The sequence below is a fragment of the Gorilla gorilla genome, chromosome 5, assembly GCF_029281585.2.
Source record: "Gorilla gorilla gorilla isolate KB3781 chromosome 5, NHGRI_mGorGor1-v2.1_pri, whole genome shotgun sequence".
In the NCBI taxonomy this organism is placed as follows: Eukaryota; Metazoa; Chordata; class Mammalia; order Primates; family Hominidae; genus Gorilla; species Gorilla gorilla.
The window spans coordinates 131,207,633-131,234,625 of record NC_073229.2 but is presented as its reverse complement, the minus strand read 5'-3'; the positions used below and the strand labels follow the sequence as shown (position 1 = coordinate 131,234,625).

Sequence of the window (26,993 nt, the reverse complement as noted above, 5' to 3'; positions counted from 1 at the left end):
TTTCACCATGTTGGCCAGGCTGGTCTCGAACTCCTGACCTCAGGCGATCCACCCGCCTCGGCCTCCCAAAGTGCTGGGATTACAGGCATGACCCACCATGCCCTGCCATTTTTTTGATTTTTTAATAGAGATGAGGTTTCACTGTGTTAGTCAGGCTGGTCTCGAATTCCTAACCTCAGGTGATCCGCCCACCTCGGCCTCCCAAAGTGCTGCGATTACAGGCATGAACCACTGTGCCTTTGTTTTTTTAAAAACAGAAGGTTTGAATGGGCCAATGAAACCCTCCCAAGCAGCTAAGTTGAGGTACTAATGACCAATAGAACTTCAAAAAGCCTTTCAAGTGGCCCTGTTGTCTAGCTACTGTCAATGCATCTTACCTTATACTACACATTTTAACTTTCTTTTTTGAGACACAAGATAGAACAATCAGTACCTTAGGCCAGGCGCGGTGGCTCACGCCTGTAATCCCAGCACTTTGGGAGGCCGAGGCGGGCGGATCACGAGGTTAGGGGATCGAGACCATCCTAGCTAACATAGTGAAACCCCGTCTCTACTAAAAATACAAAAAATTAGCCAGGCGTGGTGGTGAGTGCCTGTAGTCCCAGCTACTCAGGAGGCTGAGGCAGGAGAATGGCGTGAACCCTGGAGGCGGAGCTTGCAGTGAGCCGAGATCGAGCCACTGCACTCCATCCAGCCTGGGTGAGTGAGACTCCGTCTCAAAAAAAAAAAAAAAAAAGAACAATCAGTACCTTGATCCCCATTTGACCAGTGAGGAAACCGGCTCAGAGAGGTTAAGGTGAAACTATGACCAAGATAACCCAGTGTACTAATGACAGGACTGGGCCTGAATGCCAGGACCCCTGACATCACTAGATTGTGCTGCCCTCACCAATCAGGGTTTCGTAGATTTTCTGATCACTTTCCAAAGAGAAGTCAAGAGATGGGAAGGAAAGGGGGAGGGGGAAGGTAAAGGGGAGGTGGGAGGAAGGAGAAGATGAGAAAAGGTATGGGCATCTAATTTCCTAAATTATAATTCAGACCAGGTGTGGTGGCTCACGCCTGTAATCCCAGCACTTTGGGAGGCTGCGGTGTGTGGATCACCTGAGGTCGGGAGTTCAAGACCAGCCTGGCCAGCATGGTGAAACCCTGTCTGTACTAAAAATATAAAAAAATCTGCAGGGCGTGGTGGCAGGGGCCTGTAATCCCAGCTACTTGGCAGGCTGAGGCAGGAGAATCTGAACCCAGGTGGTGGAGGTTGCAGTGAGTCGAGATCACACCATTGCACTCCAGCCTGGGTGACACAGCGAGACCTCGTCTCATTAAAAAAATAAATAAATAAATAAATAAATAAATAAATAACGCGTGGAAATTAAGCTACTATTTTTACTGATGACTCAATAAAGCCAAATTCACAAATGGTAAAATAGAAAACCCCCCTGTTACACTGCATAGTATATATTATTTCTTTCTGAGAGTTTAACTTTTCAAATAAAAATCAATTTTCTTGAGTCTTTTGAAAAACAAGCTGGTAGGCCATGTGCGGTGTCTCACGCCTGCAATCCCAGCACTTTGGTAGGCTGAGGCGGGCGGATCATGAGGTTAAGAGATTGAGACCATCCCGGCCAACAATGGCAAAACCCTGTCTCTACTAAAAGTACAAAAATTAGCTGGGCTTGGTAGTGTGTGCCTGCTCCCAGCTACTTGGGAGGCTGAGGCAGGAGAATCGCTTGAACCTGGGAGGCAGAGGTTGCAGTGAGCCGAGATCACGCCACTGCACTCCAGCCTGGTGACAGAGCAAGAGTCCGTCTCAAAAAAAAAAAAGAGAAAGAAAAACAAGCTGGTTAACAGTTCCAGACACATGAGCCCAAACATCCCACTGCTTTGGGCTATAGAAGTTTCTCTTCACTGACAGTTAAGGATTCTCAGGAGTTCCTGGGGGACAGATAAGAGCCCAGATACAGGGTCTTTTTTTTCTCTTTTTTTTGAGATGGAGTCTTGCTCTTTTTGCCCAGGCTGGAGTGCAGGGGCGCGATCTCTGCTCACTGCAAACTCCGCCTCTCAGGTTCAAGCGATTCTCCTGCCTCAGCCTCCTGAGTAGTTGGGATTATAGGTGCCTGCCACCATGCCCAGCTAATTTTTGTATCTTTAGTAGACATGGGGTTTCACCGTGTTGGCCAGGCTGGTCTCAAATTCCTGACCTCAAGTCTCAGCCTCCCACAGTGTTGGGATTACAGGCGTGAGCCACTGCGCCTGGACCAGCCAGTCTTTTTGATGTGACATAATCTAACAAGTCTCTTATTGGAGGTGACCTCTCCAAGTGCCAGGAAACAGCTCCTGGGAATCTATAGCCTGGCCTACTCATCCATAAGTCCTTTCTTAGATGACGTACATTATGTGTGTGTCTACCCCACTACACTACTCTGTTAAGCCTTCATCCATTTTATGACACTTTGAGAATTAGAATTGGTTTTATTCTCTTCATTGATAAAACAGGTATGTTTACTTTCACCCGAAAATTAAACCCTTACCTATTACTCTAAACTAGGGGTCAAAAAACTTTTTCTGTAAAGGGGTAGATAGTAAATATTTTAGGCTTTGGCCAGGCACAGTGGCTCATGCCTGTAATCCCAGCACTTTAGGAAGCCGAAGTGAGACAGTCACCTGAGCTCAGGAGTTGGAAACAGCCTGGGCAACAGAGCGAGAACCCTCCTCTACAAAAATATGGCGTTTTTTTAAGAGAGAGACGAAGTCTCACTATGTTGCCCCAGGCTGGTCTCAAACTCCTGGGATTAAGTGATCCACCTGCCTTGGCCTCCCAAAATGCCGAGTTAGCAGGTGTAAGCCACTGTGCCCAGCCAAAAAATTTAGTTTTTTTAAAGTAAGTATTTTAGGCTTTGTGGGCCACAGAAGGTCTCTGGCTGTGTGTGTGTGTGTATGCGCCTGCGTGTGTGATGTAAAAACCATTCTTGGCTCAAGGGCCATAGAAAAACAAGTCTTTAGCTGCCTTCGTTTATGGACCCCTGCCCTAAACTAATAATTTCAAATGGGCTCTAACTAGCTGGTTTGAAATTAGCTGGAACAACTTTATTCATCCACACTTGTGAAGACAAATTGAAGGGCACTAAGGCCCCCCGCTGGTAATTCAGAAGGGCAGGGGGAGAAAGGGCTCTCCCAGAGGTTATCCCCTAACATCTGAAGGTACCCTTGACTTTGCTTGGTTTTGTCTAAAGAAACCTGAACCTGGGAAGCTGGCCCCGCTGGACAGGGAACATTTTAAATAAAAACACTAAGACAACAAGGCCAGTTTATTTTACAATGACTCCTGAGGTAGTTTATGTGGGAAGCAGCAGGCAAGCCATTAAAACCCTCTGGGGCTTAGTTCATTCTGCACACGTCTCACTCTGGCAAAGGGGTTCTCACACGAGGAGGTCAAAGGAGCATGGATCAAGGTGGGCAGGGGGTGGAGGTGAGGCAGGCCTTGGGAAGTGTCTCCAGATATGGATCCCAATTTCCACAAAATGGCTCGGCAGATTCCACAAACGCTAAGAGAACTTTATTTTAATAAAAATGTCCTATTTTTCAGGTGACCCCTTCCTTTACCACTAGAAAGCAGCTTTATTGCTAAAAAGCAATCCATTTATTTAGACATTCTCTTCTTAGGCAACTTTAAACTTTTCCACCGCCGTAACACCACTCTGTATTTTTCACTTTCAGTCTTCTCTTCAAACACTTTTTTCAAGAGAATCCGCATAACTGTCTCTGTTCCTGCTTCTTTATCCTCTCCAATGAGAAGATCCAATGTATCTCCCACTTTCACCTGAAAATTAAAAGAAAACAGAGGCTTGGTTACACTTCGGGAAATCCAGGCCAATGCAAACATTACTGCTCTGAGTTTTCACCACATGATCATGACCCAGAGGAGGGGCAAGTGAGTAAAGGCCCTGACCTTAGTCACTGTCACCTATCCCAGTGCCTCAGCGTGAAAGGGAGGGTGAAAGGTCAGGTGCGGTGGCTCATGCCTGTAATCCCAGCACTTTGGGAGGCCAAGCTCGGTGGATCACCTGAGGTCAGGAGTTCGAGACCAGCCTGGCCAACATGGTGAAATCCCGTCTCTACTAAAAACACAAAAATTAGCTGTGTGTGGTGGTGGGTGCCTGTGATCCCAAATACTCGGAGGGCTATGGCAGGAGAATCGCTTGGACCTGGGAAGTAGAAGTTGCAGTGAGCCAAGATCATGTCACTGCATGCCAGCCCAGGCGCCAGAGGGAGACTCCATCTCAAAAAAACGAAAAAAACGAAAAAAAAAAAAAAAAAAAAAGAAAGGGAGAGTGCCTCAAATACAAGGGCCTCAATATCAGCCAGTGTCCTTCCTTCAGAACTAGACAACTGGCTGGCTGTGGATAGTCCCTGTGCAGAGTAGCTCAAATACTCACATCTATTGGGTGACTTAAGGAAATATTTGAATGGACACATTTATCTTGGTAACACTGGCAAAAGACAAAGAAAGTGGGGGCAGTCTTAGAGACTATGTGCACAGTAATTACTACATGCACAGTGAAGACAATTTCCAGTGCAACACTTGCCTCAACTCACTCACAAAGGTAGAATGCCACAGAAAGCAGAGTTGGATGCTGATTCAATGGGTTAAAAGGCTGAGGTCAAACCCATTTTTGCACAGAAAGCAGCTTCAGTTGAGACAGTGCAATGCATGCCCTGGGGCAGTTATGTCAGCTCCAAGGTCAAGGACACTGGTCTGTGCTGAAGGTATGGACAGCCCAAGACAGATACCTGGTCCAGGCAGCTCAGGATCTCAAGGGATCTTTCCAGACACTCAAGAAGGGCCAAACAGGGCCGAGCACAGTGGTTCACACCTGTAATCCCAGCACTTTGGGAGGCCAAGGTGGGTGGATCACCTGAGGTCAGGAGTTCAAGACTGGCCTGACCAACACGGTGAAACCCCGTCTCTACTAAAAATACAAAATTAGCTGAGCATGGTGGCGCACACCTGTAATCCCAGCTACTTGGGAGGCTGAGACAGGAGAATCACTTGAACCCAGGAGGCAGAGGTTGCGGTGAGCCAAGATGGCGCCATTGCACTCCAGCCTGGGCGACAAGAGCAAAGCTCTGTCTCAAAAAAAAAAAAAGAAGGGCCGGCCGGGCGCGGTGGCTCAAGCCTGTAATCCCAGTACTTTGGGAGGCCGAGGCAGGCGGATCATGAGGTCAGGAGATCGAGACCATCCTGGCTAACATGGTGAAACCCCGTCTCTACTAAAAATACAAAAAATTAGCTGGGCGTGGTGGCGGGTGCCTGTAGTTCTAGCTACTCGGGAGGCTGAGACAGAAGAATGGCGTGAACCCGGGAGGCGGAGCTTGCAGTGAGCCGAGATCTTGCCACTGCACTCCAGCCTGGGCGACAGAGCGAGACTCCGTCTCCAAAAAAAAAAAAAAAAAAGAAGAGCCAAACAGACCCAGGAGCCACATGCTGCTGCTTCTACTAAAACACAAGCCAGGGATGACTGGGAGCCATCTCATACCCCTCACCACTGCTTCCAGTAGGGGGTGAGCAAGCCCATGTGTGGACCACTGACAGTAAGTGGGCACGCATTGCCATTTATAAGGCTACTAGAGGGCTTCTGTTTAAGAAGTATGGTGTCAAATGCTGACTTTTATCTTATTTTACAATTAATGTTCTTTAAGGCAGATACAACTTCAGACTCTGAAACCTTTCAACCTCACCAGAACAAGCCCATGTCTATTCTCCCACCCACTCAAGACCTCTGCAGGCCCAATAGTCAGTCCACAACATGGGCATGCGCACCTGCTTGCCACAACACTATACTGGCCAATCCAGGAAACCCACAATAGCTGGATATAAAACTCACAGAGGGGCAGATTTTAAACCACTAACTTCCTCTCCTGTGGGCTGAGAAGCAGAAAGGCTCATACCACAGCTATGGTCAAGACTGTTTCTCCCCTTGGGTTTGAGGGATAGGACAACACAGGTACCTGGGCAGGGGTGAGGGTTTCCACCCTTCTTGTAGTTCTGCTGGGTTCAATTTTTTTTTCTTTTTATTTTTTTGACATGGAGTCTCACCGTGTCACCAGGCTGGAGTGCAGTGGTGTGATCTCCGCTCACTGCAACCTCCACCTCCTAGTTTCAAGTGATTCTCCTGCCTCAGCCTCCCGAGTAGCTGGGACTACAGGCATGTGCCACCACACCCAGCTAATTTTTGTATTTTTAGTAGAGACAGGGTTTCATCATGTCGGCCAGAATGATCTTGATCTCTTGACCTCATGATCCACCTGCCTCGGCCTCCCAAAGTGCTGGGATTACAAGTGTGAGCCACCGCACCCAACCCTGGGTTCAATTTTTTAAAATGACTACTTCAGCCTATGTGGACATTTAAAAAAATCCGTCTAGAAATACAGGCCAGGCGTGGTGGCTCACGCCTGTAATCCCAGCACTTTGGGAGGCTGAGGAGGGTGGATCATGAGGTCAGGAGTTCAAGACCAGCCTGGCCAACATGGCGAAACCCCATCTCTACTAAAAATACAAAAATTATCGGAACGTGATGGTAGGTGCCTGTAATCCCAGGTACTTGGGAGTCTGAAGCAAGAGAATCGCTTGAACCTGGGAGGCAGAGGTTGCAGTGAGCCGAGATCGTGCCATTGCACTCCAGCCTGGGCAACAAGAGCAAGGCTGTCTCAAAAAAAAGAAATACAAGGCTTGGGAACTCTGCTTTACGTTTTTGGTATAACCTTATCTCATTCAAATTATTATTTTTAAAGAGATGAGGTCTCACATGTTGCTCAGGCTGGAATGCAGTGGCTATTCATAGGCATAATCATAGTGTACTGTAGCCTCAAACTCCTGGGCTCAACAACACTCCTTCCTCAGCTTCCCAAGTGGCTGTGACTACAGACACACACCAGCTTGCTCAGCTAAAATTCTTTTTTTGTTTGTTTTCTGTTTTTGAGATGGAATCTCGCTCTGTTGCCCAGGCTGGAGTGCAATGGCGCGATCTTGGCTCACTGCAAGCTCCACCTCCTGGATTCAAACGATTCTCCTGCCTCAGCCTCCTGAATAGCTGGAATTACAGGAGCCTACCACCATGCCCGGGTAACTTTCTGTATTTTTAATAGAGATGGGGTTTCACCATGTTGGCCAGGCTGGTCTCGAACTCCTGGCCTCAAGTGTTCCACCTGCCTTGACCTCCCAAAGTGCTGGGATTACAGGTGTGAGCCACTGTGCCCGGCCTACAATTCATTTTTAATAAGTAATATATGCATATGATACAAAATTTAGAAGATACAAAAGGGTAGACAAATAAAAGGTGTATAGGCCAGGTGTGGTGTCTCATGCCTGTAATCTCAGAATTTTGGGAGGCCAAGGTGGGTAGATCACTTGAGGTCAGGAGTTTAAGACCAGCCTGGACCATACAGTGAGACCCTGTCTCTATAAAAAATAAAAAAATTAACCAGACGTGGTGGTGTGCCTGTCATACCAGCTACTCGGGAGGCTGAGGTGGGAAGATCACTTGAGCCCAGAAGGTCAAGGCTGCAATGAGCTGTAGCTGCACCACTGCACTCCAGCCTGGGTAACCGAGCAAGACCCTGTCTCCAAAATAAAATAAAAATAAAAAAAATATATACAAAGAAGAGGATACTCTGTGTATATCCTTTCATAGAGATATTGTGCATGATGTCTGCCTCTGGAAAGAGAAGGCTAGTGTGTGGCTAAAGAATGAATCCCTTTGGCGAGGTGCGGTGGCTCACGCCTGTAATCCCAGCACTTTGGGAGGCCGAGGCAGGTGGATCACAAGGTCAGGAGATTGAGACCATCCTGGCTAACACAGTGAAACCCCGTCTCTACTAAAAATACACACACACACACACACACACACACACACACACAAAAGAATGAATCCCTTTGGGGCTTCCTTGTAGCACAGAGAAGGGGTGTTCCTCCTTTACCCAACTGATCCCAGGAAGAGATGAGTTTAGGAAGGATTCAATCCCCATACTTGGACACCACACACCGTTTAATCAACAGTTACCCAACACCTACCACACCCTGGGCTTCACCTGGTTTTCAGCTCAAAGAAAAGCTTTGCTGAATCGCAGGCAGCCAGGGTTAGAGCTGCGGCATCAGACAAGCACCTGACCCTTCGGGGTCAGCAGCCAGGTACAGGCTCCACAGAGCAGACCAGGAAGGCGAGGCATTCTTTATTTCCCTCCACGGCCCCTGTCCCTCAGCAGACACAAAGCAAAACTGGCTGGGATTAGGAGCTGTTCCAAATATCTACATTTCAAATCTCTAGTTAGCTGCAGTTTCTATGGCTACCAGGCCTCCTAGTAACAAGACAGCTGAGTGTTAATAATGCCCCCTTCCTTTGCTGACCCTCACAAGAAACATGGAAGGCAGCTGAGACAACAGAACACCCAAGGCAGAATGAAGCAGCAGCAATTAGGCTGTAGTTAACAACATCACAAAACGGGGGTGGGTGGGAGGGGGTGTGAGGAAAAATAGTCTAGTGGGGTTTGTAAATGAGGCCCCAGCACAGAGACAGGGTGTTCAGGGAGTAATCATTCTTTACTCCAAGAATACATCTTGTTTTTGGAATACTGCAGCTTAGAAGGAGGGCAGGCTACAGCAGGAAAAAGCTATTCAGAGATGAGAAGGGCTTATGACTGCATGTAGCTCACTGAGCAATAGCTGCTGACAGCCAGCCACAGTCCCAGCCTGCCGGTTCAAGTCAGGGGCATCACCAGGGCCCTGAGACTTGGGGGCTGAGACAGCTTGGGGGAGTTTTCCCTCATTCTGCCCACAGAGCTGCAAGAACCTGCATGATCCCAGTTAGCAAGGACTGCAGGAAGCCTCAGTGCTCACCCAAATGCACGGCTGACAGCTGACAGCCTCAATTTCCCATGTCCTAGGGCAACCGGATGTAGTTCGGATCCTCCAACCCCAGGGGTATTTTGAAATATGAAAGATGAAATGAAAACAGTCTCCAAAGTATGTCTAACTTCTCTGGAACCTTTGTTCCCTGAACACTGAGTTAGATTATGTCTTCCAATACCTCACGTCTTGTGTCTTCCACACTTTTTAAGGGTCTGTCATAACTTTTTATTGTGTTTTGTTAACTTTTATTATCAGTATTGTTTTTTCCATTATGAAAATGATACATACTCATGGTAAAAAAAATTCAGAAAATAAAAACCATGAAATTAACATAACCCATAATGCTTCAATTAAGATAAATGCTAGTAACAGCATTTTAATTCCAGATGTATATATATATACGTAATTTACTTTTACAAAAAAATATTTTCTAACAGAATTTTTTTTTTTTTTTTGAGACGAAGTCTTGCTCTGTCGCCCAGGCTGGAGTGCCGTGGCACGATCTCGGCTCACTGCAAGCTCTGCCTCCCAGGTTCATGCCATTCTCCTGCCTCAGCCTCCCAAGTAGCTGGGACTACAGGCGCCCACCACCACACCTGGCCAATTTTTTTTTTGTAGTTTTAGTAGAGATGGGGTTTCACTGTGCTAGCCAGGATGGTCTCGATCTCCTGACCTCGTGATCCACCTGACTCGGCCTCCCAAAGTGCTGGGATTACAGGTGTGAGTCACTGCGCCAGGCCAGAATTTTTTTTTTTTGAGACAGGGTCTCACTCTGTCACCCAAACTGGAGTGCATTGGCATGATTATGGCTCACTGCAGCCTTGACCTCCCAGGCTCAGATAATCCTCCCGTCTCAGCCTCCTGAGTAGCTGGGACAAGCGCCTGCCATCACGCCTGGCTAATTTTTTGTATTTTTTTGTAGAGACAGTTTTGCCATGTTGCCCAGGCTGGTCTTCAACTCCTGGGCTCAAGCGATCCGCTGGCCTCAGCTCCCAAAGTGCTAGGATTACAAGCATGAGCCACTGTGCCCCAGAATTTTTATATATGATTTATTGTTAGAAAAGTGGAGACTGGAAACACATTTTCTTGTAACTGACTTTCACTTAACAACAGTATTGCTATGGACTTGTCAGAAAATACAGAACACATCCTTTTCTATAACTGCTCTGCACACAAAGCCGTGCATCCAGCAAGCAAGCACTCACTGGGTACTGCTGAGCTGTATAGAATTACACATCTGCTCAGATACCACTCGCCAAAGAACAATTCTACGTGGATCAAATATTTCTTTGAAATCTGATTATGAGGATTCCATGAGGGCTAACATTAATGACCTGGAAGTTTAATTAATGGATTTCTGCCAGTTCTAACAGTGGTGTATTCTAAAATTTTAAAAGGGAGAAGCTTCATCAGAAGGTCATTAAGGCTGCAACAGTGAAAGTGCCTGTGTGTCTGAAGCCTGTAGCTGATTCCCACCAGCTTGACGTGGAGGACCACAAAGGACCTCAGAGAAAGAAGAGGAGCCAGAGGGAAAATTTGGGACAGTATTAATTGAGTTACTAGCAGAGTAAGAGACGAAAACATCTGGCTGTCATTTTAGGTTAGTATCTCACCGTTCTGCTTTTCTTCCATAATTTTTCCTCATTCAGCCTGAGTTCACCTTTGTAGAAAGCATCTTCCACTTTGCTACAAAACAAAAAAAAGCAACAATGTACACAATTTGGGTGATGGGTACACTAAAGCCCAGACTTCATCACTATACAGTATATCCCTGTAACAAAACTACACTTGTACCCTCAAATCTATTTTTTTTTTTTTGTTTTTTGAGACAAAGTCTCACTCTGTTGCCCAAGCTGGAGTGCAGTGGTGCCATCTCGGCTCACTGCAACCTCCACCTCCTGGGTTCAAGTGATTCTCCTGCCTCAGCCTCCCAGTAGCTGGGACTACAGGCACACACCAACATGCCTAACTTTTGTATTTTTAGTAGAGACAGGGTTTCACTATGTCGGCCAGGCTGGTCTTGAACTCCTGACCTCGTGATCCGCCTGCCTTGGCCTCCCAAAGTGCTGGGATTACAGGCGTGAACCACCGCGTCCGGCCTCAAATTTATTTTTTTTAAAGGTAAAGTGCTTTAAAATATAGAAATATACTCAAAACAATTGCAGTTGACCCTTGGCCAGCACGGGTCCAAACTGTGCAGATCCACTTATATGTGGATTTCCTTTAGCCTCTGCCACCCCTGAGACAGCAAGTCCAACGCCTCCTCTTCCTCCTCCTCCTCAGCCAGGATGAAGACCTTCATGATGATCCACTTCCACTTAATAAATAGTAAATATATTTTCACTTCCTTATGATTTTCTCAGTAACATTTTCTTTTCTCTAGCTTACTTTATTGTAACTGTGCATCAGTAAGGCCTTTGGTCAACAGTAGGCTATATTAGTAGTTAAGTTTTCTGAGTGTCAAAATATTAGTAGTTAAGTTTTCTGAGCGTCAAAAGTTATATGTGGCTTTTCAACTGCATGGGGCTTGGCACCCCTCACCCCTACACTGTTCAAGCATCAACTATATACAAGTTTGAGATAAACACTTGCCATTAATTTTTTTTTTTTTTTTGAGACAGAGTCTCGCTCCATTGCCCAGGCTGGAGTGCAGTGGTGCAGTCTCGGCTCACTGCAGCCTCCGCCTCCCAAGTTCATGCCATTCTCCTGCCTCAGCCTCCTGAGTAGCTGGGACTACAGGCGCCCGCCACCACGCCTGGGTAATTTTTTTTTTGTATTTTTAGTAGAGACGGGGTTTCACCATGTTAGCCAGGATGGTCTCGATCTCCTGACCTCATGATCCGCCCACCTCGGCCTCCCAAAGTGCTGAGATTACAGGCGTGAGCCACTGCACCCGGCCCTCCATTGATGTTTATTCTGACAATGATTCCCCAGTATCCATTTTGAGTCCTGGGAAAGTGAAAGTCACCTGCTCTGATGTGTATCTGAAACAGGGAGACCAAAGGGCATTTCTAAATAGATGTTGAACTGCTGCAAAGATTTGCTAGTGCTCTTAGGCAGTTAATTGGAGCCTTAAGAGAGGTTTAGCATAGATGTCAAGCTCCATTCTGGACAGGGGCCTGGGGTACTCCACCTGACTCCCAGTGCAGAGACTTCATGGCCACCAGGCTGCAGCTCTGGTGATTCACAACAGCCAAAGTGAGTGGGCACTTCCTTCCCCTCAGATACCTGCTCTGTACACTGAGAGAAAAACCAGGCACCACATGTATGGCAAGGCCATTAAGAAACCCTCTGCCAGTTTGTACTGAGGCTGGGAAAATTCCAATCTGACAGCTGCTGATCTCTCTGAACTTAAGTCACTAGGGCAACCAGACCGGGGGAGGAAGCAGCTAAAAATCAGTACACCTTTTTTTGATATCTGATTCCAGGTGACTGACATGTGGAGCTTGGCTTAATAACAACAGCAGGAGTTACTACTCTGGGAGAGGAGAGGCCCCCTTATTTGTTTGCCAGAGTTTAGAGAACATTCTCTAATGGCACCCTGATCAGAATGCCAAGGGTGGGGCCTGTGGGCTGGCTCATTTTTATGAACCTCTTTTTTTTTTTTTTTTTTTTTTTTGAGACGGAGTCTCACTTTGCTGCCCAGGCTGGAGTGCAGTGGTGCGATCTCGGCTCACTGCAAGCTCTGCCTCCTGGGTTCACATCATTATCCTGCCTCAGCCTCCCAAGTAGCTGGGACTACAGGCGCCTGCCACCACGCCTGGCCAATTTTTTGTATTTTTAGTAGAGACAGGGTTTCACTATGTTAGCCAGGATGCTATCGATCACCTGACCTTGTGATACACCTGCATTGGCCTCCCAAAGTGCTGGGACTACAGGCGTGAGCCACCGCACCCGGCCCTTTTTATGAATCTCTTAAGCTTCAAGGATTAAAAAATTAAACTATGCCATTACATTAGGTCATAAAGGTACAAATTACACAAGAAGTTTTTCTGCATTTATTCATATCACAATTCTTACATTGTATACAATATGCATGCAATCATTCGTAAGGGAATAAATGAACAATGAAGGCCACTATTCTTATATAATTAATCTAGCAGAGAGGGAATCAGAATACTAAAGAAATCTTCGCCGGGCGCGGTGGCTCACGCCTGTAATCCCTGCACTTTGGGAGCCAAGGTGGGTGGATCACGATGTCAGGAGATCGAGACCATCCTGGCTAACACACTGAAATCCCGTCTCTACTAAAAAAATACAAAAAAATTAGCCAGGCATGGTGGTGGGCGCCTGTATTCCCAACTACTCGGGAGGCTGAGGCAGGAGAATGGCATGAACCCGGGAGGCGGAGCTTGCAGTGAGCCGAGATCGTGCCACGGCACTCCAGCCTGGGCAACAGAGCAAGACTCCGTCTCAAAAAAACAAAACAAAACAAAACAAAAACCCAGAAATACCTCTATTATATATGAACATGTGTAGTATTTTCTTCAAAATAGCCAACATATATTGAGTACTTACTATGTGCCAGACACTGTTATAAGTGCTTGAGATAAATATATACTCACTCAATCCTAGCAACCACTCTCTAAACTAGGTTCTGTCATTTTCATTTTACAGATGAGAAAACTGAGGGTCAGAAAGTTTAAGTAACTTGCCCAAGGTCACACAGAACCAGGATTGAAACCCCAGTAATCTCGCTCCAAAGCCTGCAATTTTTTTTTTTTTTTTTTTGAGACGGTGTCTTGCTCTGTGGCCCAGGCTGGAGTGCAATGGCGTGATCTCGGCTCACTGCAAGCTCCGCCTCCCGGGTTCCCACCATTCTCCTGCCTCAGCCTCCGAGTAGCTGGGACTACAGGCGCCTGCCACCACGCCCGGCTAATTTTTTGTATTTTTAGTAGAGACGGAGTTTCACCGTGCTAGCCAGGATGGTCTCGATCTCCTGACCTTGTGATCCGCCCGCCTTGGCCTCCCAAAGTGCTCGGATTACAGACATGAGCCACTGTGCCCAGCCAAAGCGTGCATTCTTAACCAACATCTTATTACACATCATGCTGTTAATTCTAAGAGGTACCTTTTTTTTTTTTTAGATGGAGTCTCACTCTGTCACCCAGGCTGGAGTGCAGTGGCGCGATCTCGGCTCACTGCAACCTCTGCCTCCCGGGTTCAAGTGACTCTCCTGCCTCAGCCTCTCAAGTAGCTGGGACTACAGGCGCCTGCCACCTTGCCCGGCTAATTTTTGTATTTTTAGTAGAGACAGGGTTTCACCATATTGGCCAGGCTAGTCTTGAACTCCTGACCTTGTGATCCGCCCAGCTCAGCCTCCCAAAGTGCTGGGATTACAGGCATGAAGTCACCACGCCCAGCTGAGGTACTGTCTCACATTATAGCATTTGTGAAATATCCAGGTACATTTTACGCTTGCTACATACATCTAATATGGTGATTCATTTTCTCCTCAAGAAGCTGTTATTAAATCAATGGTTCATCTTACAGTCAACTGTGTCTTAGATTCAAATATGGCACATAGGATTTGCAGGCAGTCACTTGACTTCTTTGGAAATCAGTTTGCTCATCTATAAAATGAAATAATTGAAACAGGTTACCTATAAAGGTCCTTTTATTGTGGTTATTCTTCACCATAATATGGGCCAAGTGATTTGTAATGCTATATTAAAATAACACGACTACGAGCGAGTTTATAATGAAATGCGTATCATACTCACTTTCTCCCAATATCTAGCCCCGTCTTCAGGACAACATCATACCGAAAAGACTGCACTGCTTTTTCCAGGTCTTTATAGTTTTTGACTACAGTAGGATCATCCTCAAGCTCCTCTTCCTGCTCACTCATCTCGTCATGATCGCTTTCTTCATCAGAGTCCTCTTCATCTACTTTTTGCAGAGACTTTTTAGTAGATTTTGTAGACCTTATATTACTTTTGAGTCTTATGGAAAAAGGAAAAATACATTCTGGAGATAGTAAAAGCCCTGGGAGTCTCAGTGAGAAAATATTATAAAAAAGTGTTTTATAATTTGGTGCACGTAACTTGGTACTAGAAAAATACAAGTATCGATTCCAGGAAGTACAGAGTTTGTATGATGAAGGTGTCCCTCGGAGAACACCCCAGAGTCCAATCCAGGCATCTGGCTTTCTTAAAACACCGGCAAGCAATTTAACACTAGCCATAGCCATGGCGCTTATAATCTGAAACAGATAATAAATCAGTTTTATCTTACAAGTGCAGTGTCATGACATTCTTACAACATAAACCATATGCACTATGAACGCTTTATGTACAGTACTATACGTATTCACCCCTAAAAAGTCCTATTGGGCCTGGCGCAGTGGTTCACGCCTGTAATCTCAGCACTTTGGGAGGCTGAGGTGGGTGGATCACCTGAGGTCAGGAGTATAAGACCAGCCTAGCCAACATGGCAAAACCCCATCTCTACTAAAAATACAAAAATTAGCCGGGTGTGGTGGCAGGCGCCTGTAATCCCAGCTACTCGGGAGGCTGAGGCAGGAGAATCACTTGAACCCAGGAGGCGGAGGTTGCAGTGAGCCGAGATCACGCCACTGCACTCCAGCCCAGGCAACAAGAGAGAAACCACATCTCAAAATTAAAAAAAAACAAAAAACAAAAAAACAAAAACAGGGTCATATCAATCTGTATGTACTAAGGGCCATATACCACAGCACAGTGAATCTTCTAGCTGCAACTAATGTGCTTAGCTCATAGGATTGTCAGGAAGGTCCAATGTGATACTAGTATATGTGAAAGCACTGGTTCTACTCTTCTCCCTCCCACAAATTAGCTTTGGGTACTGATTGCTCCTAAAAAAAATACTAACAATAGTTCTCAATTATGTTTGTTTTTTTATTTTTTATTATTTTTTTTGAGATGGAGTTTCGCTCTTGTTGCCCAGGCTGGAGTGCAATGGCGTGATCTCGGCTCACCGCAACCTCCGCCTCCCGGGTTCAAGCTATTTTCCTGCCTCAGCCTCCCCAGTAGCTGTAATTACAGGCCTGCACCACCACGCCCAGCTAATTTTGTATTTTTAGTAGAGACGGGGTTTCTACACGGTGGTCAGGCTGGTCTTGAACTCCCAACCTCAGGTGATCCACCTGCCTTGGCCTCCCAAAGTGCTGGGATTACAGGCGTGAGCCACCGCGCCTGGCCTGGTTTTGTTTTTAAAGGAAAATTTGGAGAGAAAGACTGTTGACTGACATACGTTACATCCTTACAACATTGACTTTGCCAAGGAAGGACACCAGATCATGACTTCATAAAATCCAGAGTGAATCTCTAAACTTTATTTCAACCTCCAGCCCCGGCAAATCAGAGGTAAGGGTGAGCAAATTGGACAGACCTGCATTTTAACTCCTTTTACATCTCCTTCCCAATGTTTAACAGAGGCATTAGCTAGCAGACAAGGAAGGGGTCTAGAGATCCACAAACTAGGGAATTGCGACAAGTGCTTGTGACATGTCAGAGGGCAATCAACTCCTACAGTTACTTCAAATGTAGCAGAAACCATCTTATGACGGTGGCAGACTCACACCCACCCCCACCCCTGCAAGTATATCAAGAAGGTTTTAGAGACCATGATTTGGTAATGAGGGAAGGGTTTCCATATGGTTAACATCCTTGTACTGTGAGTCTGCAAATGACTTTCCTTTGTGCCTAGATTGTACCTTAGGATTGATACCTCTGATTATGGCTCACTCAAAAACATGGAGCTAGCTACTTCCAATTTATATTTAACATTTTGGGCCTTATTTCCCTGGCATGGATGAGCATACGACCCAGTCTCAACTCTATTAATCCACCACTCTTGGGACTCCAATCTAAGTCTTAAAAGGGAAATAAAGCAGATTGAATGTAAAGACTCTATTTCAACATAACTATAATTTGGAATAATTTTAAAATGCTAGGGTGGGCATGGTGGCTCATGCCTGTAATCCCAGCACTTTGGAAGGCTGAGGCGGGTGGATCTCCTGAGGTCAGGAGTTCAAGACCAGCCTGGCCAACATGATGAAACCCCATCTCTACTAAAAATACAAAAATTAGCCGGGTGTGGTGGCATGCGCCTATAATCCCAGCTACTCAGGAGGCTAAGGCAGGAAAATTGCTAGAACCTGGGAGGTAAAGTTTGCAGTGAGCTGAGATCGCACCACTGCACTCCAGCCTGGGCGACAGAGTGAGACTCTGTCTCAAAAACAAAATAAATAAATAAAATGCTATATAATCCAGAGTACTCTAAAATAATGACTAGAAACTACCTGAAGTACCTTCAAGAGAAATGTTGCCAATAATTACTTTTACACATATTCTAACGTAATAGAGAATGAATAATACCCATTCATAAGAATGCCTTTAAATTTTTTAGATTTAATTTATTTAGTAGAGATGAGGTCTTGCTAATTTTAAATTTTACATCATCAGGCTGGGTATAGGCTCACGCCTGTAATCCCACCACTTTGGAGTCCAAGGAGGGAGGATCACTTGAGGTGAGGAGTTCAAGACCAGCCTGGCCAACGTGGTGAAACCCCATCTCTACTTTTAGTACGACAATTAGCTGGAGCCAGGCATGGTGGCTCATGCCGGTAATCCCAACACTTTGGGAGGCTGAGGCGGGCAGATCACTTGAGGTCAGGTGCTTGAGACCATCCTGGCCAACATGGTGAAACCCCATCTCTACTCAAAATACAAAAATTAGCCAGGTGTGGTGGCGGGTGCTTGAAACTGGGAGGCAGAGGTTGCAGTGAGCTGAGATCGTGTCACTGCACTCCAGTCTGGGATTTCAGCATTTCCCAGGCTGTATATTTCATTGATTAGTACAATTAAAAAAACTTTTTTTTAAAAGGTAACTAGGCTAGGCGCAGTGGCTCACGCCTGTATCCCAGCACTTTGGGAAGCTGAGGCAGGAGGATTGCTTGAGCCCAGGAGTTTGAGACCAGCCTGGGCAACAGTAAGACTCCATCTCTACAGAAAAAACAAAATTGAGAAAGATACCTCATGGTGGACTCCAAGAAAGATTTCATGCCAAAAGAGTAGGAAGGACATAATCTCAGAATTAAACCACTTTTTTTTTTTTTTTTTTTGAGACGGAGTCTCACTCTGTCGCCCAGGCTGGAGTACAGTGGCGCGATCTCAGCTCACTGCAAGCTCCGCCTCCTGGGTTCATGCCATTCGCCATTCTCCTGCCTCAGCCTCCCGAGTAGCTGGGACTACAGGTGCCCACCACCACACCCGACTAATTTTTTTGTATTTTTAGTAGAGACGGGGTTTCACCGTGTTAGACAGGATGGTCTCGATCTCCTGACCTCGTGATCCGCCCGCGTTGGCCTCCCAAAGTGCTGGGATTACAGGTGTGAGTCACCGCGCCCAGCCAGAATTAAACAACTTTTTTTGAGATGGAGTTTCGCTCTTGTTGCCCAGGCTGGAGTGAAATGGCTCGATCTCGGCTCACTGCCTCTGCCTCCTGGGTTCAAGTGATTCTCCTGCCTCAGCCTCCTAAGCAGCTGCGATTACAAGCATGCGCTACCACGCCTGGCTAATTTTGTATTTTTAGTAGAGATGGGGTTTCTCCACATTGGTCAGGCTGGTCTGAAACTCCTGACCTCAGGTGATCTGTCCGCCTCAGCCTCCCAAAGTGCTGAGATTATAGGCGTGAGCCACAGTGCCCGGCCAGAATTAAACTTCTTTAAGATGAATAAATTTAGCATTATAAGAAATCAACTGTTGTCATTTATTTTTCTCACTGTGGGTCTAGGAAAACTTTGTCACAGGTTTGTATGGCCACGGCCCAGTGCTGCCAACAGTAGTATATTTGAATATCGGGGCATTAATAATACATTTAAATTAGATGCCCCCCCAAAAGTCATAACTAGAAAAGGTTGAGTATACCCCCTATATGCAATATTTTTTCATAAAATTTCTGATTATATGTATATAAAATAAATTTTCATGTAGAAAATTTGAAAAAATATGAAGAAAACTGGCCGGGTGTGGTGGTTCACACCTGTAATCCCAGCACTGTGGGAGGCCAAGGCTGGCAGATAACCTGAGGTCAGGAGTTTGAGACCAGCCTGGCCAACATGGTGAAACCACATCTCTACTAAAAACACAAAAATTAGCCAGGCATGGCGGTGGGTGCCTGTGATCTCAGCTACTCGGGAGGCTGAGGTGGGAGAATCGCTTGAACCCAGGAGGTTGAGGTTGCAGTGAGCCAAGATTGTGCCATTGCACTCCAGCCTGGGCAACAAGAGCGAAACTCCATCTCAAAAAAAGAAAATTAAAACCAGCCATACTCCACTCTATGTTATACACTGTAAGATTTTGGCATAGATCCTTCACAATGTAAAATCTGAAGAAAAATAATTAACTCATAAGCACAGCCTCTCATACTCTCCCAACCACCCAAAACACACAGGAAGGTTTAGCCATAGGTGGCCAGAGCTCTCTAACATCATCCCCAGGAAGTCTGTGTTGGTCTTAAGTCCTAGAGTCATTATTCAAAGTTTTACTTAGGTGGCTCATGCCTGTAATCCCAGCACTTTGGGAGGCTGAGGAGGACGGATGACCTGAGTTTGGGAGTTTGAGACCAGCCTAACATGGAGAAACCCGGTCTCTACTAAAAATACAAAATTAGCTGGGCATGGTGTTGCGTGCCTGTAATCCCAGCTACTTGGGAAGCTGCGGCAGGAGAATTGCTTGAACCTGGGAGGTGGAGGTTGCGGTGAGCCGAGATTGTGTCATTGCACTCCAGCCTGGGCAACAAGAGTGAAACTCCATCTCAAAAATAAGCAAAAAAAAAAAAAAGCAGCCTCTGAGGGATGACCTTGTGCAGTTCCCTCATTTTGCAGATGAGTACAAACAAAAGTTGAAGCAATTTAAGAATACGCTAAGTGGCACAGCTAGTAAATGACAGGGCTAGGATCCCAAGGTCAAGTCTTCTTTTTTTTTTTTTAAGACGGAGATTCACTCTTGTTGCCCAGGTTGGAGTGCAATGGTGTGATCTCGGTTCACTGCAACCTCCGCCTTCCAGGTTCAAGTGATTCTCCTGCCTCAGCCTCCCTAGTAGCTGGGATTACAGGCATGTGCCACCACGCCTGGCTAATTTTGTATTTTTAGTAGAGACGGGGTTTCTCTATGTTGGTCAGGCTGGTCTTGAACTCCCGACCTCAGGTGATCTGCCCACCTCGGCCTCCCAAAGTGCTAGGATTACAGGCATGAGCCAATGCACCCGACCAAGGTCAAGTCTTCTTAAAGCTCATTGTTTTCACTGTGGGCCAGGCATTGCTCTACACGTTAACTCATGTGTTCCTTGCGACAAGCCCATCTCAGTTATAGGGTCACACAGATACTCTTCAAATCTAGGCATCCAAAGCCTAGACTCACTACTACCATGCTGAACTGTCCATCAGTGTTCTGACTCCAAGTTAAGCACACTTTCTTCCACACCCTGACATCTATTTTCTTCTTTTTTTCTGGAATAAAAACTCACCAACCAGTGCAATACTAGAGAGAACAGATAGTTTTCAGGGGTAGAAGAGTGGGAGGAACTGTTGCCCCAACTTAGAAAATATCCTAAGAGGAGACACCTAGGGAAGGGAAGTACCCATGGCTAGGGGTAGAAGTCCTGTTTCTGTGTCAGACCCTGGGTGCCCACACTCCCCATCCATAACTTCTATTTTTATGTTTTTCAGTATCTTTTTTACACTCTTTTCCTGACTTTGAGAAAAGTCCTAGCTTTATATTGTACCGTTGTTTACTATGAGGAATGCCTAGATATGATGTGGCTCTCTGCTACCTGCATTAGGAAACCTTTCCTTGCAGAAAATAACTATTTAGAATCAGGTGCACTTGTAAATTCAACAAACATACCAAAATGTCAAGCCATGTATTCCCTTGTGTTTATTAGCTACTCACTACCTCTCACTGTGATCAGCTTAACTTTCTAGCAGGCAAACATTGGCAAATGTTGGAAGCTTAGATAAAATTCATTAAAAACATAAAATTGAGGAAACACATTAAGCTAATTCTTGCTGGAGATGATGACCATTTGTAGTTGTTAGCAATGGGCACTCAGGGTCACAAGGGAGGACCCAGATTCTGCCTCAGAACTTTGTTATTATTATTATTTTTTGAGACGGAGTCTTGTTCTGTCGCCCAGGCTGGAGTGCAGTGGTACAATCTCGGCTCACTGCAAGCTCTGCCTCCCAGGTTCCTGCCATTCTCCTGCCTCAGCCTCCGAAGTAGCTGGGAGTACAAGCACCCACCACCACGCCCGGCTAATTTTTTGTATCTTTGGTAGGGACGGGGTTTCACCATGTTAGCTAGGATGGTCTTGATCTCCTGACCTCGTTATCTGCCCAGCTCAGCCTCCCAAAGTGCTGGGATTACAGGCGTGAGCCACCGTGCCCGGCCCTGCCTCAGGACTTTGAAACTGGTCAGGGGAGCCCTGAGTTGGAAGTGGGAGTGCCAGAGAAGAAAGCTAACCAGGCACCCAGCTCCTCTCCAACCAAAGCAGCACTGGAGAATACTGGGTTCCTTATAGCTCATTTGAAAAAAAAAAAAAAAAAAATCTACTACTACTGAAAAATTCCTGTCCCTTTGTCATGGTCTCCTCTTCCTCCAGACTCCACACGAGTCACATCCTCCTCTACCAAGCCATGCCCCACATGCCCTTTTCCATACTCTGGTTGCACCAACACTATACATTTTTTTGTTACTTTTGAATTAAGTCACAAATTATCTCCCAAACTCTAAGGGTAGTGATAGGGACTACACAGTGCCCTGTTCTTCACTCGTCTGCTCAGGACATACCAAAACCAGTGAATGGTTGCAGATTCAATTTCTAGAAATGAAATGAGCATCCTGCCCATTACTATAGCCACCCCTACAATCACTCGTTCGCTCACATATGCCAAGTTCCTGGGTAGGCCTTGGTATAAAACACACAGTCCTTGTCACCAGGGAACTGTCATTTAAGTGGAATGTGGACAAGTAAACTGACTGCCAGGGCACAGATGTGAAAGCAGGTCCGGGGAGGCTGAACCCTGCACCAGCTGGAGCGCAGAGCAAGGATGCCTACAAAGTTCTGAGAGCAAAGGTGGCCTGAAACTGAGCTATGGGGAAATATCAAGTTAGAACAGTGATTTTTTTGCTTGATAATGGACCATTCCATTGGCATGCTGTTATTTTTCTCTCATTCAAGGATGCTCAGGCATTTTTTTATTTTTATTTTTTTGAGACGGAGTCTTGCACTGTCACCCGGGCTGGTGTGCAGTGGCATGATCTCAGCTCACTGCAACCTCCGCCTCCTGGGTTCAAGTGATTCTCCCGCCTCAGCCTCCCCAGTAACTGGGACTACAGGCACACGGCACCACGCCTGGCTAATTTTTGTATCTTTAGTAGAGATGGGGTTTCACTATGTTGGCCAGGCTGGTCTCGAACTCCTAACCTTGTAATCCGCCTGCCTCGGCCTCCCAAAGTGCTGGAATTACAGCCGTGATCAACCGCACCCAGCTCAGGCATTCTTGTTCTGAGCTCCAGCTGATGCAGGGTTCAACCTCCCCTAGACCTGCTTTTACATGTGTGCCCTGGCAGTCAGTTTACTTGCCCACATTCCACTTAAATGGCAGTTCCCTGATGACAAGAATTGCGTGTTTTATACTAAGGCCTAGCCAGGCACTTGGCATATGTGAGGAAATGAGTCAACGTGGGGGTGGCTATAGTAAAGGAGAGGATGCTGTTACTTTTCTCTCATTCAAAAGCAAGCAATTACACAAACCTCTTGCCTCCACTCCTCCCCAGCTACCACCTCTTTTCTTGCTCCTCTTTACCATAAAACTCCTCAAAATGGTTATCTAACTCTCCTCAATTCCACTCCTTTCATTTTCTAAATCCAAAAGGTCATGTTAGTCCTCATCTTAACTGACTCCTCAGCAGCACTTGAAAAAACTGATCACGCCTCTCTTCTTCACTTGGTCGCCAAGACACCTTACTCTTGGTTTTCTTCCTGTCTCTCCTGTGGCTGCTGCCTCTCAAGACTCCTCTGCTGGCCGGACACGGTGGCTCATGACTGTAATCCCAGCACTTTGGGAGGCCGAGGTGGGTGGATCACCTGAGGTCGGGAGTTCGAGACCAGCCTGACCAACATGGAGAAACCCTGTCTCTACTACTAATACAAAAATTAGCTGAGTGTGGTGGCACGTGCCTGTAATCCCAGCTACTCAGTAGGATGAGGCACGAGAATCGCTTGAACCCGGGAGGCAGAGGTTGCAGTGAGCTGAGATTGCGCCATTGCACTCCAGCCCGGACAACAAGAGTGAGACGTCTCAAAAAAAAAAAAAAAAAATAGCCAGGCACAATGGCAGGCATCTGTAATCCTAGCTACTCAGGAGGTTGAGGCAGGAGAATCACTTGAACCTGGGAGGCGGAGGCTGCAGTGAGCCGAAGCCATCGCACTCCAGCCTGGGCAACAGGAGCGAAACTCTGTCTCAAAAGAAAAAAAGACTCTTTGCTGCCTCCTTCTCTTCTCCTTTTTTTCTTTTCTTTTTTTTTTTTTTTTGAGACAGGGTCTTCCTCTGTTGCCCAGGCTGGAATGCAGTGGGTGGCGCGATCTTGGCTCACTGCAACCTCTGCCTCCCCGGTTCAAGCCATAGGCTCCCACCTCAGCCTCCAGAGTAGCTGGGATTACAGGCGCCCACCACCACACCCGGCCACTTTTTATATTTTTAGTAGACACAGGGTTTCACCATGTTGGCCAGGCTGGTCTGGAAATCCTGACCTCAAGTGACCCGCCCACCTCAGCCTCCCAAAGTGCTAGGATTACAGGCCTGAGCCACTGCGCCCGGCCCTCCCTGATATCTTAAAGTTGGAGGGGCCCAGGGCTCTATCTTTGGTCCTCTTCTCTTCTACATTCACTTTATCCAGTTCAGCTCTTAAATGTACCCAATTAGTTCTTACAAATGCATTATCAAGACATCAATCATTTCTGTGGCTTTAAATACCACCTATATGCCAACCACACCCTAATCTATATCCCCATTCCAGAACTTTCTCCCAAATTCCAGACTCGTACATCTGTGCAGAAACGAGTTAACATAACAGGCCTGAGATTGCTATCCTTAGAATGCCTGCTTGCAAAGTTGGCCCTTGGCTAGTGTCTCGGAACTTGAACTTCACGAGGGTTCCCGCAATTCCCACCTGGATAAGAGTGGCTCACTGTGCTGGAAACTGTACAGTGTGATTCTAAACACCTGCGTTTTTTTCTGGGCAGCGGAAATTTTGGCACATTCTAGGCAGACAGTGCCTATGTGACTTTTTATCGGAAAAATGAGCTCTACAAGCTTTCCTGAGAGAGATCTCTCACGTCTTGTCAAATTTGATGCTGCAAGAATTAAGCATACCCCATGTGACTCCACTAGGAGAGGACTCTTAGAAGACTGCACCGGGTTTCCTCCAGACTTTGTCCCATGCATCTTTTCCCTTTGCTTATTTTGCTTTGTATCCTTTTGCTATAATAAATCACAGCTGTGAGTATGACTACGTGCTGAGTCTTTTGAGTCCTCTTAGTGAATCAATGAACCTGGGGACCTGCAACACAATATCTGCCTATTTGACACCTCCACGTGGGCACATAATAAAGTCATTCATACGATGTCACTCCTTTCCTCAAATCCCTACCAAAGCACTCAGAGTAAAGCAAAGTCTCTACGATGGTCTAAAGGCTCTATAGGATCTGGTACTCCCTCAACCCCCATTTCCTCTCCAACCTCATCTGCCATTTTGACTCTTGCAAATTAAGCTTCAGCAACACTGGCCTCCTCCCCTTAATTAAGCACTTACCATGTGCCAAGCACTAATCTGGGCACTAGGAATTCAGCAGAGGAAAAAAATACGAAGATTCCTATTCTTGTAGAGTTTATAGTCTAGTAAGGGAAACAGGTAGACAAAAAAAAACACCCTGTAAATTATATGATAGCTGGTGGTTAATGCACTGGGGGAAGAAAGTGGAGCAGGGGAAGGGGGATTGAGAGGGCAAGATGAGGTCAGGCAGGTGGCTCACGCCTATAATCCCAGCACTTTGGGAGGCCAAGGCAGGAGACTCGCTTGTGTCCAAGAGTTTGAGATCAGCCTGGGCAACACAGTGAAATCTAAAATAAAAGTAGGCTGGGCGCGGCGGCTCATGCCTGTAATTCCAGCACTTTGGGAGGCTGAGGCGGGCGGATCACTTGAGGCCAGGAGTTCGAGACCAGCCTGGTCAACATGGTGAAACCTCGTCTCTACTAAAAATACAAAAATTAGCCAAGCGTGGTGGTGCACACCTGTAGTCACAGCTATTTGGGAGGCTGAGGCTGAAGAATCGCTTGAACCTGGGAGGGGGAGGCTGTAGTGAGCCGAGTTCACACCAGTGCATTCTAGCCTTGGCGACAGAGCGATTGTCAAAAAAAAAAACAACAAAACAGGCCGGGCGCGGTGGCTCACGCCTGTAATCCCAGCACTTTCGGAGGCTGAGGCGGGCGGATCACGAGGTCAGGAAATCGAGACCATCCTGGCTAACACGGTGAAACCCCGTCTCTACTAAAAATACAAAAAATTAGCCGGGCGTGGTGGCAGGCGCCTGTAGTCCCAGCTACTCGGGAGGCTGAGGCGGGAGAATGGCGTGAACCCGGGAGGCGGAGCTTGCAGTGAGCCGAGATCGTGCCACTGCACTCCAGCCTGGGCGACAGAGCGAGACTGCGTCTCAAAAAAAAAAAAAAAAAAAAAAAAAAAGCCGGGTGTGGCGGTGTGCGCCTGTAGTCCCAGCTGCTGGGGAGGCTGAGGCAGGAGAATGGTGTGAACCTGGGAGGCGGAGCTTGCAGTGAGCCGAGATCCCGCCATTGCACTCCAGCCTGGGCGACAGAGCAAGACTCCGTCTCAAAAAAAAAAAAAAAAAAAAAAACACAAAAAACAAACAAAACAACAACACCCTGTGGAATAAAAATTGATGAGGAGGACGGGTGCATTCGAATGAATCAGGAAAAGAACACGCAATGATGGGCCCTGGGAAGTGACCTGATGGAAGTTCATTTTAAAAGATCTCTTTGGCGTTGGTGTGGGATGAGTGGAGAGATGATCACGGCAGAATCCCATAGGAGGTTTTGGGTGACATCTTCAGGAGAGGTATACAATCTGAACTAACCGAAGACTGTAAGAAAAGCAGTGTCTGTAAAAAAAGCAGCGCTGACTTTGACCTGCTTGACGCCAGGAAACGCTCCACATTCCTGAGCCCGTTCACCGCTCCGTAAGATGGAGAAACTGGTCTAAACGCTTTGAAGTCTAATGCAGCTAAAGATCCTTCCCTTTACTTGGAGACCTCGGAGGCTGTGGGCTGAGACAGGGTCGTATTCCTCTCGCTCCCTCCCCACCCCCGCGGGCAGTGCACCTTCCTGGGTCCCCAAGGTCAAAGGAAATGGACAACTGCGTCCCCGGGTTCGCAGTCTGCATTCGGAGCCAGCAGGAGCGACCGGAGGCAGGAACGGAAGGCTTTGCCGCGCTCAATTACCACAGTCCCTGCGCAGCCCTGAGCTCGCGGGGCGTCCCGAGGCTGGCAGGACACGGGACACTCACGGGGAGACCCGGCGGGAGCGTGGGCGGGGCGGAGAGGCGAAGTGACAGGGGGCGCGGGCAGGGGGCCCGGCGCGGCGCGCCAGCAGAGGCGCACTCACCTGTACGTCAGGCCCTCTCGTCCCTCCCCGCGGCCGCGCGGACTGCAGGCCTCCAGGCTACCCGTATCTGCGCCCCGCCCCTTCCGCCGGCGCCGGCGCAGTGAGAGCGGGTCGGGCGGGGCGCGAGGCCAGGGCGGCAGCGAAGCAGCGACCCCTGCTGGAGGCCGCGTCTCGGAGGACTGCGCGGAAAGTAGTCTCGGGGCACACCATTCTCCGGGTTCACGCCATTCTCCTGCCTCAGCCTCCCGAGTAGCTGGGACTACAGGCGCCCACCACCACGCCCGGCTAATTTTTTTGTATTTTTAGCAGAGACGGGGTTTCACCGTGTTAGCCAGGATGGTCTCGATCTCCTGCCCTCGTGATCCGCTC

General features: G+C 47.1%; 1 protein-coding gene across 4 annotated transcripts; it reads right to left on the bottom strand.

Annotated features, from left to right (window-relative positions):
* Window positions 1–3,531: 3,531 nt before the first annotated feature.
* On the bottom strand, window positions 3,532–26,716 carry MTRES1 (mitochondrial transcription rescue factor 1). Of its 4 annotated transcripts, none has more exons than XM_055390708.2 (5): window positions 26,099–26,572; window positions 24,763–24,845; window positions 14,626–15,107; window positions 10,516–10,588; window positions 3,532–3,817 (listed from the first exon to the last, which is right to left on the bottom strand). In XM_055390708.2, exons 2-5 carry the CDS (start codon window positions 24,763–24,765, stop codon window positions 3,638–3,640), a joined length of 738 nt encoding a protein of 245 aa, XP_055246683.1. In that variant the 5' UTR covers window positions 24,766–24,845; window positions 26,099–26,572; the 3' UTR covers window positions 3,532–3,637. The 4 variants fall into 4 exon arrangements, with proteins under 4 accessions (XP_055246683.1, XP_055246682.1, XP_004044520.1 ...); XM_055390707.2 differs by lacking the exon at window positions 26,099–26,572 and adding an exon at window positions 25,972–26,091; XM_004044472.5 differs by lacking the exons at window positions 24,763–24,845; window positions 26,099–26,572 and adding an exon at window positions 26,625–26,716.
* Between the last annotated feature and the right edge of the window lie 277 nt (window positions 26,717–26,993).

Coding starts and splice junctions, on each gene's coding strand:
- MTRES1 (XM_055390708.2), bottom strand. Junction 10,589..14,625: donor GGGCTAGATATTGGGAGAAA/GTGAGTATGATA, acceptor TTTGTTTTGTAG/CAAAGTGGAAGATGCTTTCT. Junction 3,818..10,515: donor TATGGAAGAAAAGCAGAACG/GTGAGATACTAA, acceptor TTTAATTTTCAG/GTGAAAGTGGGAGATACATT.